The 17,429-nt window shown below is 44.1% G+C and overlaps 1 protein-coding gene across 2 annotated transcripts; it reads left to right on the top strand.

Annotated features, from left to right (window-relative positions):
* Positions 1 to 1,175: 1,175 nt before the first annotated feature.
* Positions 1,176 to 16,595, top strand: LOC137770213 (spermatogenesis-associated protein 31D4-like). 2 transcript variants are annotated; one of them, XM_068552758.1, is made up of 6 exons: positions 1,176 to 1,208; positions 7,170 to 7,302; positions 10,374 to 10,530; positions 11,300 to 11,345; positions 11,922 to 11,982; positions 12,263 to 16,595. In XM_068552758.1, the coding sequence occupies exons 2-6, from the start codon at positions 7,295 to 7,297 to the stop codon at positions 16,569 to 16,571; spliced, it is 4,581 nt and encodes a 1,526-aa protein (XP_068408859.1). In that variant the 5' UTR covers positions 1,176 to 1,208; positions 7,170 to 7,294; the 3' UTR covers positions 16,572 to 16,595. The 2 variants fall into 2 exon arrangements, with proteins under 2 accessions (XP_068408859.1, XP_068408858.1); XM_068552757.1 differs by lacking the exon at positions 1,176 to 1,208 and adding an exon at positions 6,541 to 6,610 and having other exon boundaries at positions 7,103 to 7,302.
* Positions 16,596 to 17,429: the final 834 nt, after the last annotated feature.

Genomic DNA, 17,429 nt, shown 5'->3' with positions numbered 1-17,429 from the left:
AGTATTTCAAATGGAAACCCATGATCCCCTTCTGCAAGAATTTTCACCTTGGGTGTTTACAATTTTTTTCTCTTACTTCCTTTGCCCTCTTCATGCTTGTGGTATCTGTACAGCAAGTTCTCATGGCCCTAGCTAATTCTTGGTACTCTTGAAACTCTCCTGACGGCGGAAAGCAGTGATCAGACAGGTTGAATGACTCAATGGAAATATAATCTGATCTCATTTTAGCTACGTGTAAGAAGTAACCTGCTGTGAACTAGAATTGTAATGCTGGCAATTATCTGATTCCTACAGGCCTCTCTTCCTTCTCTGCCCTGGTGAATGACTGCTAAAGGAATTTGAAGCATGTAAAACATGATAAACATTGATTTGTTGCCTTGGCCATTGAACTGGACATCTTGCCTTCTTGCAGGTAAAACTGAAGAGGAGTATGATAGATTCTAGATTTTATTTATAAGGGTGAAGCTTTTAAATGTACTCACTTAAGTTGCTTCTTGAGGCAGTAACGTCCTATTTCCTTTAAATTAGACTTCCAGCTTTGAACCCAGTTTATAAAGCAAAGCAAAATGAAACAATAACCTAGACAGAGAAACCTCTGTCAGTAGAACACTTTAGCTGCAAAAACTGATGACCTGAAGAACAGGGTTGACAAGATGTGACTGGTCAGTTCACTGCTCTGAAGGAGAGGCACCCTTTATTTGTGGCTGCCTAGGGAAGGCCAGTTACAACGCAGAAAAGCTAAGAAATGGTAGGAGAAAGTAGAGAAACAAATAGGGAAAGAGTGAAAAACTGGACATAAGAAAAATGGAAGGTATAGAAGAAACAGCAACTTTTACAGTTGATTGTGCACAGTTTCAGAAGAGTATAGCGACCACTGTTACATTGTTGGCCCCCCGTGATCTCCCAGTATTTGCCTCTGTGTAGTCCTCTTTCTTAGAACCTGAGTTGGGAGTATGACTTATTTTAATTAACTGCAAGTGGCAGAGTGATGCTCTATCAGTTCTTGTTCTAAGCCTTAAGAAGTTCTGCTTTTGTTCTCTGCAGAGCCATGATCTGCTTTATAAGGATTCTGTTAGCCTGCTAGAGCTATGTGGAGAGGCTGTCAGAAAAGCCACATAAGAGGGAGAGGCCCTGAGAGACAAGCCTGGCCATCCCAGTGTCTCAGTCAAGCCCAGGCCCCTGCTGACCTGCCAGCTGGATGAATCCACGTGAGTAGCCATCAGTAAGATCAACAGAAGGGTCACCCAGCCAAGCCCAGCCCAGATTGCAGAATTATGAGCAGATAAAATGTTCATTGTTTCAAGCCACTAATTTTTGAGGTGGTTTGTTATACAGCAAAATATAGCTCCTGGCATGTTAAAATGAAGTCAGTGATCAAGACCCAGTGACTCTACTCTCTGAGACAGTATCGTGTGGATTGAAGATGCACGTCTGGGACCAAAGCAAGCTTGGTTCAAATCCTTACTTTGTCACTTTTTAGCTTTTATGGCCTTGGGCAAGTTATTTAATCTTTCTGGGGCTCAGTCTTGTTATCTGTGAAGTGAGAGAAATATTTCTTCTCTCACAAGATAGTTAAGAAATGAAATGAGTGAAAGTTTGGGGCACAAATTAAGTACCCACCAAATCTTATATTATTTGTTATATTCCATTTCCTTCCTGTGGTTCCCTCACCCCCTGAGGGGATAAAAGTGATCCAAACTACATTAACTCTTTAGGGTAGCCCTGTGACCTGCTAAAGGCAGTTCTGTCATAGGTCAGTTTTGCACTGCGTATGTATATTTGACAAACAATTGTTGTGTTTATATGAAAAAGAGGTAAACTCCTAAAATACAGGTGATGGATTTTTAAAATGATAGCAGGTTTGTGGGGCACTGCTGGAGACAGTGCACATTTGTGTCCATGTCCCAGACCGCCTACACCTGCTCCTCTGCAGTATTACAGCTGTTTATTAGACTAAGCTGGGGTCACCAAGGAATATTGAAGTTACATTCAGCTTATTTTATTGCAGAAGGCATGAAGGCACATGCTGTATTTCCATTTGGTTTTCACAAAAAAGCATTACTATCTCAATGGTTTGTGAAGTTCACTTAGGCAAAAATTGCAGATTTCGAGGTAGTACTGCATAAAATTTGGTGTTTGTTGAGTCTTTGTCTTCATACTGGAACGAATTAAGTCCTATATTGAGTGACTAAATTATGTGCAGACACCAAGAGAAAACACACACACACACACACGAAAGAAAGGATTAAGGAAAAAAGAAATAAACCTGCTCTGGCCTCAGTTTCCAATTTGTAAAATGAGAAAGCCAGACTAGAAGGTTCTCCAAGGTCACTTCCAGCTCTGAGTTTTAGCAGACATCTCAAATTCTGTGCGTTTATTAGCCCTTTGTGAGATTAAAAACACAGGTTGTTCTCCAGCAAAACTTTAATTGCAGAGCTTTAATTAGAAAAAAATCAAAATACTCTTTCAGATTATGCTTTTTTAATTTTAGTTTTAATTGTGTTTTTATTGTTTCCATATTATTTTAAAAGAGAGATGAAAGCTGCAATTTGACAAATTGCTGCACCCGTTTCCTTGCCATACAACTGCCCTAGCAAGTTAACTTAAAACAATTTTCTAAAATGTATTTTTAATGAGAAACTTAGACCCCTGAAATTTGTATAAGACATTTTTTTCCTTCAGACCTCTTATAGGGCTGTAGAGTTTCCATACCTCAGTGCCAAGAGCATGGCAGAGGAATTTGGCTCAGCTTAGTAATTACCTTGTGTTAGTCTAGCTCAAAGTTGTTTTTCTCTTAATGGCTTAAGAGAGCCATTCAAATGCTTTGATTCTAGTAATAAAAGTTCTAATGGGCAAGGTAGGTGAATGCCCATGTAATGTTTAGCCTATTAAACTGGCCATATCCAAAGCTTATGCAGAGTAAATTCTTACTAGGGACTCTGAATAAGGGCAGGTCAACGTGGAAAAAAGCATGAGAAAATAAGAGAGCTAAAGTAAGTCTGGGACTGTCCTTCCTCTCTCCAGCTAAGATCCCGATTATAGTGGACATTTATTTTTGCCTTCTTTCATGGCAAGGGGGAAAGAGCTCCCCAAAGTCTCCCTGTGTGCTTCCAGAATGTTGATTCACCCACAGGCTTCACAGTGGACCATGTATATGAGACCACAGTTTCTCAGATTGTCTGTGGTGAAGGACCAGTTTGCTTCATCTCCCACACCCCCATCCACTGTGGACTGGTACTTGTATAAAATATAGTAAAAATGAATCACTGGAAAAATGACACACGAACTATGACATACAAAGTATAAGCCTCAGTTTTTAAATTTAATTACTCTCTCAAATTGCAGTACAAGTTTCTAACCATCCTCAGTTTCTATACTTACCTTTTTTTTTTTTTAGAACATCTTTATTGGAGTATAATTGCTTTACAATGGTGTGTTAGTTTCTGCTGTGTAACACAGTGAATCAGCTATATGTATACATATATCCCCATATCTCCTCCCTCTTGCGTCTCCCTCCCACCCTCCCTATCCCAACCCTCTAGGTGGCCGCAAAGAACCGAGCTGATCTCCCTGTGCTATGCGGCTGTTTCCCACTAGCTATCTATTTTACATTTGGTGGTGTATATATGTCCATGCCACTCTCTCACTTCGTCCCAGCTTACCCTTCCCCCTCCCCGTGTCCTCAAGTCCATTCTCTGTGTCTTTATTCCTGTCCTGCCCCTAGGTTCTTCAGAACCATTTTTGTGTGTTTAGATTCCATATATATGTGTTAGCATATGGTATTTGTTTTTCTCTTTCTGACTTATTTCACTCCATATGACAGACTCTAGGTCCATCCACCTCACTACAAATAACTCAATTTCATTTCTTTTTATGGCTGAGTAATATTCCATTGTCTATACTTATCTTGTTGCAGATGGTAGCAAAAATGTGGTAACAGGCATTGGTCCACGGACCACACTTTGAGTAGCACTGACCTAGACTAGGCCAGTAGTATTCTCTGGTTCCCAGTAATTATTTCATGGGTGTTCATATGACCTGAGCTGGTCCCAGTCACTTGGATGTTGGGACTTTGGTTGAGAAACTGGGACAACAATTCTGTTTTTCCTGGCTGGATGCCATCTTGGGACTATAAGAGAAGTGGCTTGAGAATGAGTCAACACCAAGAAAGCAGAACCAAGAGGTAGCAAATCAGAAGCTGAATCTGCTCCTGTGTTGTAGAGCAGTAGAAGCCAATAAATTAAAATTTTTGCTCAAGCTAGAATTCATTAGGTTTTCTATCATCTGCACGAGAAAGAGTCCTATGTGATATAATTTGCATATTTCCCCCTAACTCTCAGTTACCTTTCCAGTCATCTTTCCAAAACAGAGATCTGGGAATGACATTCTTCTGGTTATGAAAACCTTAGCTTCCCACTGCCTTGGTCCAGAGTTCAGGCTTCTTAAACTGTCATTCAAAGCATTCACAGTTGAGTCCCCTTCTTTTTCAGCCTCATTTTTTTTGCTACTGTCATCCTCAGACACATGCCCAATGCTTTAGTGTGACCAGACATGCACTTTTATATATGTTATAGGTTTGCTCATGTTCACTTTGGCTGGATTGCACTTTCTCTTCCCACACCCTCTTCTGATTTTCTAAGAATAGAAACTTGAGAACATAAGGTGTTCGTTACTTTTAAATGTTAAGCGTTATGCATCACCATCATTCCTGCTGACTCAAGGGCTAATTTTGAGAGTGTTGGCAGGAGGGCAAATTGATGCACCCAGACACTTGACAAAAACTGCATTTAGACTCCAAAGCCTTCATTTCATAGGGAGTCTGATATGGTTATATTACCAAAATCTCAGAAAACAACCAACTTAGACAAAGTGTGACTTTAAGTTATTGCAAAAATGAATAAGCAAGAAATGAAAACATATGTCCGCACCAAAATGTGTACACAAATGTTCATAGCAGCTTTATTCATAATAGCTGAAAGTGGAAACAAACCAAATGTTCATCAGCTGATCAGTGTATAAACAAAATGTGGTATATCCATAAAATGAAATATTACTTGCCATGAAAATAAGTGAAGTACTGATACATGTTACAACATGGACTAACCTTGAAAACATTATGCTAAGTGAAAGAAGCCAGATATGAAAGGCCACATATTGTATAATTCCATTTATATGAATGTCTGGAATTGACAAATCTATAGAGAAAGTAGATTAGTGGTAACCTAGGGCTGGGGAGAGTGATGAGATTGAAGGGTGAAGGCTAGGGGGAACAGAGTTTCTTTTTTAGAGTGATGAAAATGTTCTCAAATTGATTGTAGTGATGGATGCACAACATTGTGAATATACTAAAAGTCATTGAACTGTACACTTTTAATGGGTGAATTATATGGTATGTGAATTATGCCTCAACAACGTGTTTTTTTAAAAAAAAGAGCTTATAGGAGCTTTATTCATAGGTGCCAAAACTGGGAAGCAACAAGATGTCTAAGGTGAATGGGTAAATCAACTGTGGTACATCCAGACAACTGAATAGTATTCATTCAACACTGAAAAAAATGAGCTATTAAGCCATGAAAATACATGGAGGAACCTTAAATGCATATTACTAAGTGAAAGAAGCCAATCTGAAAAGGCTACATACACACTGTATGATTTCAACTCTATGACATTCTGGAAAAGGCAAAACACTGGAGACAGTAAAAAGATTGGTGGTTGCCAGGGGTTAGGGTGGAGGATGCAGTGAAGAGGCAGAGCACAGAGGATTTTCAGGGCCGTGAAACTACTCTGTGTGATACTACAATGGGGGATACATGTCACTATACACTTGTCTAAACTCATGTAGACTATGGGCTCTGGGTGATAATGAAATGTCAATGTAGGTACGATTGTAACACATGTCCCACTCTGGTGCTGAATTTTTTTTTTTTTAAATTTCCTTCCTCCCTCCTTTCCTTTCCTTTCCTCTCCTCTCCTCTCCTCTCCTCTCCCCTCCTCTCCTCTCCCCTCCCCTCCCCTCCCCTCCCCTCCCCTCCCCTCCCCTCTCCTCTCCTCTCCTCTCCTTCCCTTCCTTTCTGCTGTGTTGGGTCTTCTTTTGCTGCAGGCAGGCTTTCTCTAGTTGCAGTGAGCGGGGGCTACTCTTCGTTGCGGTGCACAGGCTTCTCATTGCAGTGGCTTCTCTTGTTGTGGAGCATGGGCTCTAGGTACGCGGGCTTCAGTAGTTGTGGCTTGCGGGCTCAGTAGTTGTGGCTCACAGGCTCTAGAGCACTGCCTCAGTAGTTGTGGTGCACAGGCTTAGCTGCTCCGTGGCATATAGGGTCTTCCCGGACCAGGGATCGAACCCATGTCCCCTGCATTGGCAGGCGTAACCACTGCGCCACCAGGGAAGTCCTGGTGCTGGATGTTGATAGTGGAAGAGGTTGTGTGTGTGTGTGGAGGGGTGTTGGGGGGGTCAGATGGCATATGGGAACTCTGTATTTTCTGCTCAGTTTTGTTGTGAACCTTAAACTGCTCTAAAAATTAAAGTCTAAAGAAAGAAGAAAAGGAAGATGAGGAGGAAGGGGGTGAGGAACAGGAAGAGGGCCAGGGCAAGGACGGAGAGGAGGAGGAGGAGGTGAGCTCACAAGGCCCATCTCAGTTGGCACCACCTCTGAAATTTTCCCTGCCTCTCTCTTGTCTCCCTCCTGGCAGAAGAATTAATTGCTCCTTTACCTGTATTTTCATTGTGTTCTTATTCCTACTTCTTTTATAGTTCGTATCACTTTATTATAGTTGTTTGCAGGCCTTACTTACTGAACTATGACCTGCCTGAGGGCAGAGGCAATGCCTTACTTTCTTGATATTTCTACTGGAAATACTACATGGTAGAGTTCAATGAAAGTGTGGTGTGTGTATGAATGAAGAACATCTTAAAGCGGCAGTGTTAAGTGCAGTTTTAAAGGATTCTGCTCTAGAATCTGTTGTTCTTCAGGCTTTTTGGTAACCTAAAAAAAGCTCCCTCTACGTGGCTCATCCCTGGGACTGTGGCCAGGATGTGAGTGAGGGCACTGAGGACATGTGACAATCCTAGACGAATGACTTATCCCTACTGAGTCTCCTCCAACAGGCAGCATACTATTCTAGTACAGCTTTTGGAAAATACTCTTCCTTGGGGATAATCTAACCATGTGCAGCCTGAAATCTGGGACCAGACTTCTGTGTGGTGACGAAGGTCAACTGGGAAGATGTCATTGGGTGGAGAGGAGAAGATCTCACTCTACTAAAAGCCACCACTGCCACCTCAGGATGGCTGCCTGAAATGCTCTGGTGAGAGTTTTATTACAAGGCTTTGGGGTTAGATATATGTAAAATGTGTGAAATGTGTTCCTGGGAGGGATGACATTTTAAACTTTTATTATTCATTTATACCTTACTGAGAGTCATATGTAATAGAGTTCTTGAAAGTAGGTTTTAAGAGGGCAATAGAGAAAACCTAGCAAGATACTGGTGCTAAGAATGAAAAGGAAAAGGTACCTAAGAGGTGATAGGATGCCAAAAATAGCTTTTCTTTACTTCCCAAATTTGGCATCATTTAATGGATAAAGTGAATAATCTCAATCACATAACCACTTTAATTTTAGTACCAGGGCATACTTTTTAAGAAGTCACTTATTTATATTGTTTAAAATAGTAGCATTGAGAATGTGGGGAATTTAGTAGTCAGGGCTCTACTACTTACTTGCTGAACAATCTAAGGAAGTTTCTTCCCGTCTCTGAGCTTCAGTTTTATTCACTGATAAAATGGGCACAGTAATACCTGTACTGTTTACATCACAGGATGTTTGTGGAAATCCACTGAGATCGCTGAAAGGAAAATGTTTTATAAATTAGACAAATAAATTTATAATTTATAATTGATGTTAGTCTAGGAAGGATAAGTGCTGTGAACTTCTCCTACTAAATACCAATGGAGTTTATTTGTGGTTGGTACAAAAAGAAAAAAAAAAGTACTGTACATTTAGTCCTTTGTTTCTTTAAATTTTGAAGGAGCTCTACCAGGTTCTGAAAAGGAATCTTATTAACATTTTGGGAAAAGCCTTTTTATTGAAACTTCTTGTAAGTTTTACACGCAAGGCACACAAATGTATGTAAGGATATCTAGCCAACATGTGCCCTTTTAAAAGAGAAAAGCTCTTCTTTAACCATCTTCTCCAAGAATCGTTAATTTGTATCAGAAAATTGGAGAGGCGTGCAGGGATACCTTCCTAAGGAGCATAAAATGTCTGAGCAGTTATCACCCATAGCATCTGTCCCTTCTTTGATCTATTCCAGAGATCACTTGCCAATTCACAAATGCCATGGGGGACCTCTCCTGTGCGGTTATGTAACTCTTGACCTGTGTAGGGCTTTCCCCTAAAACTGCACCATGAGGTCCTTAAGGACAGAGGCTGTGACTTACAGGTACTTGTGTCTCCTAGTTTCCAGCAGTAAATATTTATTAAATGAAAACTTGGCTGAGGCTGTATATCAAGGTCAGGAGGAAGTGGTGCCTCTTGGCAGATTTTATCCTCAGGGTAGGTTACCTGTTCCTGCATAATTGAAAGAAGACTCTGTGGGTTTGAAGGCTGTCTGACCCTTTCACAGGAGATCAAGTAACTGTGCTAGGCCATGGGTGTCAAATGAAGGGCACCACAGTTTAAGAAAGACATGAGAAATTAGGAGACAGTTCAGAGAACAGCTATCATGAAGATAAAGAGTTTAGAAAGGAAAATGTAGGAAGAGGGGACGGAAATACTGGGATTATTTAAACCTGACGAGAGGAGCCTGAAAAAAAGCGTGGCAGGTAGTTGATTTTCAAACATTTATGGGGATGATTATATAGAGCAGAGCTTCTCAGCCTTTGTGGCAAGGCACACTTAAGAAAAGATTATATTTACAGGGCCCACAAGGATAATCAGGTAAGGCTGCTCAAGGCTTGATTCTTCTCTAAGGCTTTGACATTCCTAGGTCCCACCCTGCCACCAGAGGACTTAGCACAGCCTTTGGGTAGTGTTACGGACAGAATATTTGTGTCCCACCAAACTCATATGTTGAAACCCTAAGCCCAATATGATATCATAGTATTAGGAGATGGGGCCTTTGGGAGGTGATTAGGTCATAACAGTGGAGCCTTCATGAATGGAATTAGTGCTCTTATAGAAGAGACCTCACAGAGCTCTCTCACCCACTTTTTCTGCAGGGTTGCTGGGAGAAGACAGCTGTTTACGAACCAGGAAGTAGGTCTCACCAGACACAGAATCTGCTGTTGCCTTCATTTCAGACTTCCCAGCCTCCAGAACTATGAGAAATAAGTGTTTGTTGTTTAAGCCCCCAGTCTATGGTGTTTTGTTACGGCAGCCCAAACTGACTAGGGCAGGGATTTGTGCACATGTTAGAAAATTGACGTAGAGTGCAGCGACTGTCTGTATTTTAGGTAGAGTAAGAAGAAGTAGGGTCAAAACAAAAGATGGAAGATTGGAATAAAATGAGAAAACACTTTATTCTTAGATTTGAAAATACCAGATTGGTTTGTCAAAGGGTGTGTGTGTGTGTAGCATGTCCTAAAAGTCTTTATGCAGTTTAAGCTTCACTAACTTCAGAAAAATAAGTGCTACAGACTTCTTCTCAAGATCTCGTGAAAGTTTAATTATTTACATTTATTTTATAGTAACTTAAGTTTTGTGAATGTTGAATAATGAATTATTCATTTTAATTATTTGAGTCAGCCCCTCTGACTGAAGATGGTAACGGCTGACTGCAACAAAAAGCAAAATTTCCTATTCAACATTCACAAAACTGGATAAAAGAACTTCTAAGTTCTTTATAACTGGGTTTGTGTAGCGAAAAGATTCTATAGGAAAGATGGATTTAAGGACATATATGATCCTGAGTATAAATGTGTGGGTACAAGCAAAAATTCCAGACAGTATTTCAGACATTTAAGGCAGTGGAATTGGTGAGACCCAAGTCAAGTTTCTATCAAACAGTAAAGGGGACCCAGGTAGTATCTGGGTTACAGATGGGACAAGCAGAAAACTTCATTACTGTAAATATATGAAACCATGAAAGGATGGAGTTGGAAAATAGGATGGCAGGGTAGGGCAGAGGGACCTGGAAGGCCCAGCAGCGGCCCAGCAGCGGCGGAAGGGTCTGCTGAACTGGTGGGTGGGGGGAGGGGCTGTGGACACACCCTCTCCATGTTGTCCCCTCCCCCACACTCAAAGGCTTTGTGACTCTTCAGTGCTCTGTGATGCAGGCCTGGGACTGCGCCCGCACTCTCAGTGCTCAGTAACTTCAGGCAGCCTTGTGATTCAGGCAATGGAATTCAGAAAATGGAATGCTCTCTCATTTTTGAACAGCGCTACTGACCCATGTCTGAGCTTTGGCTCAACATCCTTGGATATTGACCAAAACCTCGTCATCCCGTGCGGGTTGGGGTTGCTTCTTCTGTTCCTGTGGTACCTGGTGAGCTTGCCATTTTCACCTACCTTCAGTAAAACCAAAGACATCCGAAAGGTAAGTACCCCTGGGTGAGCCCCCAACAGAGATTCTTTATTGTTGTTTCCATTTCTATTCCCACATTTTAAAATGAGTTTGGTTGGCTCAGAGAGACACCTAAGATGGGAAGTTCAAGGAGAGGATAGAATATCATCCTTCTAGGGAAAGAGGCCAGGCAGGGCCAGGAGTTCAGGGAGGACTGAGGCTTCCAGTTGAAGCCCATGGCCCATCTGAGTGTTTGGAGATTCCAGGATAAAATCCCAAGCGATAACTTTGCAGTAACTTTGTGGCCCTGGGTTGGGTTATTTAGAGAGTTTGGGATCTCTGCAGGAGAACAGAGTTCCCCAATGCTTGATCGTGAGTCACATTCTCACGTCAGGCATCACTCGACAGAGCCTTCCTTTGTGCTGGGCTGATCAGAGCAGCAATGCTGAGCCTCTGAGAGCCTCTGAGCAGAGGCTGGAGCCTGAGCTCCAGGATACAGGGTCCTATCTGAGGGACATGGACGTGACTGTTGGCCTCAGATGCTGTGCCCTCCTTGGGCTGATGACTTCTGACTGAGAATATCAAGTGTGGACCTCATAGACAAAAGTCCTTCTTTGAGTTTGTCAAAGAAGAAAAAAATTGAAAGCATTTTTAAACCTTTAAAATTGATAAAAGGAAGGAACATAAAGTTCTATTAATTAAAATAGAGTCATATTATTCACGGATAATGAATATCCGAGTTTCCTAGAGAGGAGTGAGAGAAATGAGCCCCAGCCCTTCATTCTTTTCTTTTTGTTCTCAGCATCAGGGCACAGCCAAGAGGAGAAGGAAAGGTGGAACACCGAAAGGTAAGGTTCTGCCTATCCCATCTGAACTCTCCAAGGGTGACCCTTCCTGCCTTTTCCATGAGGTCCAAGGTCCCTGATCTCTGAGGATGTCAACTGCTAGATACAGTTTCTCTCAGAAACCAGAGTTCTCAGAGGAGAGGCTTATGGGAAGGCAGTCAGAGCCTGAGACACTTCTCAGATTCCCTGCTCTGCTCATCGCTGGGCATGAAGCAGTGATGGACCTGGGCAATGGGTGTTTCCCAACAGGTGGCCATGTGAGATGTCAAGAGTCAGAACTTCTGTGTCCTGACTTTGTAAAAGTCCTTTGACTTCCTGGATGATCAGATCCCTCTCTAAGGCAACACTGATCTCTGGGCTTCACATGGTGTTTTTGAGCATCACATGAGATAAAATGCATGTGAAAGTGCTTTACAAGAAGCAACATACACATGTTAATGTCATTGACCATTTGACCTCATCTACTGATTCTTGGGTCTTTCAGAGTCTAATATCCCAACGGTTTCCCGTAAGGGGACTCCTTTATTATACCTATGCGTCTACCTTCATTACATATAACCCACTCTACTGGTTTCTCAGGTTGGAGATGTCACCAGACAGAAACAGAGGAGAAAACGAAGCTGATTTCTATTCTGAAAAGGTGACTAGTCTTTCCCCTTCTTTCCTGATCCCTCCTTAGCATGTTCTATGCATTCCAGGGATTCAGTGCCACCTGCTGTAGTCCTGGCCGGGGGTAGCATAGGAATGAGTATGTGATGAAGGCCTTGAGGTGAGGGCTACTGAGCATGTTGTGAACTCATGGATGTGGAGCAATGTGAAGGGGCAGCAGGCTTCAAATGACCCCACCCCTGCCAGGCCAGCAGGTCCCCCTTTCCTTGTTCTGGTCCTGGTTGCATCTTTGTACTTCCTGTCTTCTGCAGCCCCCTGGGCCGGCACGATGACACCACCCGCTTTCGTCAACTCTTATGTCCAGACCCCTTCTGCGAGGTGTGTAATAAGGCAACTGCTGAGGTCAATCGGATGCTATTCCCAGAGGCCCTGGAAGATTCTACTTCCTCTGTGTCCCCGTTGGCTTCCACAGCTCCTGTGACTGAGTCATCGTTTACTCTGTCCCCTGCCTTCTCAACAGTCCCTCCAAGAGACCTAACAGCAGCCTCTCTGCTTGAGCCTTCCCCACTGCCCGCCTCCGTTCTCTCCCCTAACCCAGTGACTCCCTTAGTTGACTTTTTTTCACCCTCACCACTGGGTCATTCTCTGGCACCAGAGCCTTTTCCTTCCTTGGATTCCAAATTCCCTGTGGACTATTCCCCACCCCAACCCCTTGCCTTTCCCCATCTCCTACCACATGACACTCAGACAGCAGATCCTGTTCCCCCACGAGAGGTCACTTTGTCTCCGGATACCATTTTCTCTCTTGACCCCACCCTTTCCCAAGATATCAATCCCTTATCAGATTTGTCCCAGGCAGTGAATCACCCCGATTCTTCTGCTTGTCATCATGCACCACCAACTCTGTCTGTTTCACCACAGCCAGACTGCACTTTAACTGTCACTCAGTCTAAATCAATTGCCATCTTATTGAAGCCTGTTCCCGAGAACTCACTTCCAGAAAGCCCTGGTGTGTTGTCCACTTATGTCCCAGCACTCAGAGGCACCGATCATTCAAGCTTGTCAATTTCAGACTTCTCCTGGTGGCAAGCTCATGCCAAAGGCTTGTTCCCTTCCACGTTGGCACAATGTGATTTCAATCAAGAGTTTCTTGCCCTCCATTCTTCAGAGGCCTCTTTTGGGGGAGACCCTGCAGCCAGCCTTGTAGAGCCTGGTAACCTCTCATTTCTCAGCCCTGATGTCCTGGCACTCCTGGAGAGACAAGTCCAAAAGAGGAGCGATTTCCTGATGTGGAAGGAAAAGGAAAATAAAAAAGATTCTTTTCCAGAACAACTTAGGCCAGACTACCAACAAAATTCTTCACGGAAAATGTTAGAGTCAATTGCTGATAAGCGTGACTCAGCAGTCTGCCTTCCCTTCTGGAGCAGCAAAGACAAACCAAAGGAGCTGCATGTGCATCAGCAGCCCCCATATCCTAAGACCCTGGAGGACCATTTACAGCAAAAACCTATCCAGTTCTTCTGGGGTCTCCCATCTCTGCACAGCGAGTCCTTGCCCTCTGCTGTTCATGTCTTGGCTGACAGTTCCTCAATCTTTATTTTCAATAGAAACTCGAATGCCTCCACAGGCCAAGAATCACCAGTGCTTCCCGATCCCCTACCTCTGTCCTTGCCTGAGATTCAGCCTGAACCCTTGCCTCAAACCCTGCCTCAGTCTCAGCCCCTACCTCTCACTCAGGTCCAGTCCCAGGCCGACCCTCAATCCCCACTCCCTGTCATACCATCTGATCCTCTACCCCAGATTAGGATCTGTGGGGTACATTTCCACAGACCTCAGGATGAGTCAGAGTCTCTCTCCTCATCTGAAATTCAACGGCTGGAATGGAACATTTTGCAGAAAGAACAGGAAAATTTGTGGGGTTTACCCTCTGTGGTCCAAAGATCTCAGGAAGACTTTTGTCCATCAGCTCCTAAGACTCCTCGCCACCGGGCCCCCCAGGCCCATGTTTCAATCTCCATCCTTCCTGGGGAGTTTCCTCTCAGTGATGAACTTCGGAAGAAACTAGAGCATCACCTTCGAAAGAGGCTCATCCAACACCGATGGGGCCTGCCCCGCAGAATCTACGAGTCTGTGTCACTGATGTTGCCTCCAAATAGTTTTTCAGAGGCATCTGAGTCGGAGAGCAATAATGAAGTCTCACTGATCTCTGTGTTTAAGAGTCAGAGTAGCAAAAATGTAAATGTTGGATTGAGCCAAACTGGAAGCTTCCATGAGAGGAGCTCAGAAATGTTCCAGCTAGAGGAAGATGTGGGGAAGGATCTGGGACACAGCCTAGAGAATGGCCCAAAAGATCACCTGTTGAATGACCCAAAGAGCTCTTCAGGTAAGGATCTGGGGTATGACTCTGAGAAAGACCTAAACAGTCAGATGGTGAGTCTCTCAGAGAAAAATTCAAGGGTGTCAGCAGAGAGTCTAGGTCAGAGACAACTTGAAAATGTCCTAAAAGTACATTTGAGCAAGAAGTTTGAGGAAATAAATGAGGGTCGGCTCCCTGGGACTGTGCATAGTTCATGGCATGCTATGAAGCAAACATTGCTTCCTTCTGTGAAATCCCACACCCAAACAAAACAGAGAAGTTTGCCATCATCAGTGGGTGAGGCCTACTCCCTGAATACCTTCCAGGACCTGACTTTTGTTGATTCCAGTGCACAACAGATGCTGGAAGCCCATATTAAAAGGTTTCGTATGAGGATGCTGTGGGCCCTTCCCGCCAAGGTCCTTGAATCCATACAGATCTTTAAATTGAAAGATGACTCATCCCAGTCCTTGTCTCATGCCAACTTGCCCTCCTCAACCAATGTGATTTCGGAGGCAGACTCCAAATCTGGGAGCTTCAGGTCCTTTAGAGGAAGCTCTAAATCTCTCCATGGAGACAAAGTGGGAGCAACAAATTCAGCCCCTGTCCTGGATCGTTCTCTCCCTGCCATCTCACCTGTGGGCAAAGGAGGACAGAGGGTCCTGAGACAATCACGCTCTGGTGTCAACCGTGGGCTGGCAGAGGATGTTCAGAGAATTAAGGATGCCAGACCGACTCGTCTGCCTGTCTCACTCTGCATCACAGGGAAAGCAGGTCATAGACAGACTCAACTAGCCAACAGATATCCCCAAAAGCTGCTTGCAAAGCAAGCTGGGGCCAGATATGAGCCGAAGCATAAGAGTGTGAGTTCCAGTGATAAAGGAGAAATGCAACAGGGCAAAAAGGGGGAGAAGTCAGAACCTGTTTCCATGCCCAAATTGTCTAGGGAGGTATTCACAGCTGAGGAGCTTGATACTCTTCAATTAAAAACTAGTGACATGTTGACAACTAGCAAGCCACGGAGCTCCCAAATGATAAATGTGAATGAGAATAAAGTAGAAACCACCGTGACCACTGAAAGCCCCCCACCCAAATTACCAGTTCCCCAAGATCCTAAATCATTAGACCTTAAAGAACAACTGTTCAGTGAGGAGTTAAACTTTAAACTGGAGAACAGGGAGCATAGCCAGGCTCAAGGCCAACCCACTGACACATCCCTCACTTCAGATAACTTGACTTGCGAGGCCTCACTGACTCATGCCCAGGCTGTCTCAGGTGGGGACATGGGAGCTTCCCAGGTGCTGCGTGTCCATTTGGAGGACAGAGGAATCAGGACGGAGCAGCAGCAGGAACCTAAGCATGCCTTAAGGAGGTGCCAGGATAAGAATTTCCCACCAACTGCAAAGAGAGTGAGCCCTCTGGGGCCCAAGGCAGAAGAGCTTGGTGGAGGGGATACAGGGCTGGGGACATCCAAACTTAGGAGGAAGAGTTTCCCTACTCAGGACATGGTACTAGAGGAGACACTTGCGAGCAAGTCTTCCCAGACCCTATCACAGAAGGGACAGCCTCTTCCTGAAGGCCATATCAGAAAAAGAATGAAGCACTTCTTGCAATGGCTTTATTCTGGGATAAAATACAAAAGGCAAGAAGATGCCCAGGAAAAGGGCAGCCCCATATCAACTGTGCAGAACAGAGGCCTAGTTAAAAGTAGAGCTGCCTTTACTGGGACAACTGAAGCTCAGAAAATTGTGACAGACATCGGGAAGTTCCTAGAGGAGAAACTGGGGTGTCAGCATGCAATTGATGTCACCTGCTCTCCAGAGCCCCTTCCTTTCCCAGTGCAGTTTAGGAAAACTCAGCGAAAGGTGGAAGTGCAGGTCCGGAAAGAGCCTGTCCAGGGGCATCCTTTCAACTACAGGGATCCCTCCTGTAAAGTGACAAACACCAAGTCCTGCCATCAAGAAGCTATCTTTGCTGGCCAGAGTTATCCTCCAAGTACAAGACAGGTCAGAGATAAGAAGAGACATCCCCAGAAAGTTGTGGCATTCAAGGACCAGCGACTGTGTCACAGACATCCCCCAGCAGTGTCCCACAGGGAGCCTGTGGCCCATCCAAGCCCCACCCGCAGGTGTCAAGCTGGCCAAGCACCCCTGGCTGCACTCAGCACTGCTGAAGGCACTGTGTTCAGACATCTGTCTCTACTGTTTAGACAGAAAAGACTTCTCCAGAATTTCCAGGGAGGAAGACTTCCCATCCAGAAATAACTCCTTCCTTGTGGAGATTATTGATTCTCCCCAATAAATATTTATCTAATAATAGTGTATCTTTTCTGTTTTCTGGGTTTTGGGTAACTCAGGGCTTACGTGTAAGGGAAAGGAAGGAGATAGTTCAGCTCTTACTGATTGCTTCCTTTGGCTTTGGCTAAAAGGTGACCAGTCCTCTGGAGTTCTTGCTGAGAAATAGATATCGTGCCCCCTCCAACCCCCCCACCCCACCCCCCACCCCAAAGCCCATTTCCTCCCTGATGAAATTTGAGGAGATGGGCTTTGTCTTCTGCCGCTTAGCTTAGCCTTAATGAAAATGTATAGCAGCCCACACCTCCCCCCTCACTGAACGTTTTATATCCTTTAGAGAAGTAGGGAAGATAGGTCTTTTATACTTGAGGAGGGTTAAGGACAGGTATACTTTCTGAAAATAATGCTGAAGAAGAAACAACAGCTTAATCATTATTTAGAACTCAGTGACCAGAAGCTCCTACGGGGGGCTGAACCCTGAATGGCACTATTTCGGCGGAGGTGTTGCTCTACTGGACCCTGGGCTAGTTGCCGTAGGGTCCAGGAACAGCACAGCAACTGCTTAAGAATCTGTCATGTGGGTCATGTTAATGTATCGGAAGAGCATACTTTAAACTTGACATGGAGGTTTCCTTACTAGGAAGGCACCCTGGGGAAGTGGTTCCCCTCCCTGGGTATTTTTTCAGGCTGCTCAGTTGATGACTTTTTTTTTTTGCAGAGGAAAAGCACCACTCAGCTGTCAGTGGTAGGAATGTTGACCAGGCAGCCACCTACCTCCCAGGGTAAAATACAGCTGAGAGTAAGCAAAAGATGTCTTAAAGTGAGTGG

Source organism: Eschrichtius robustus, chromosome 10 (genome assembly GCF_028021215.1).
Source record: "Eschrichtius robustus isolate mEscRob2 chromosome 10, mEscRob2.pri, whole genome shotgun sequence".
NCBI classification, from domain to species: domain Eukaryota; kingdom Metazoa; phylum Chordata; class Mammalia; order Artiodactyla; family Eschrichtiidae; genus Eschrichtius; species Eschrichtius robustus.
Note: the sequence above shows the minus strand (reverse complement) of the source record. Positions and strands in the feature narration are given on the sequence as shown.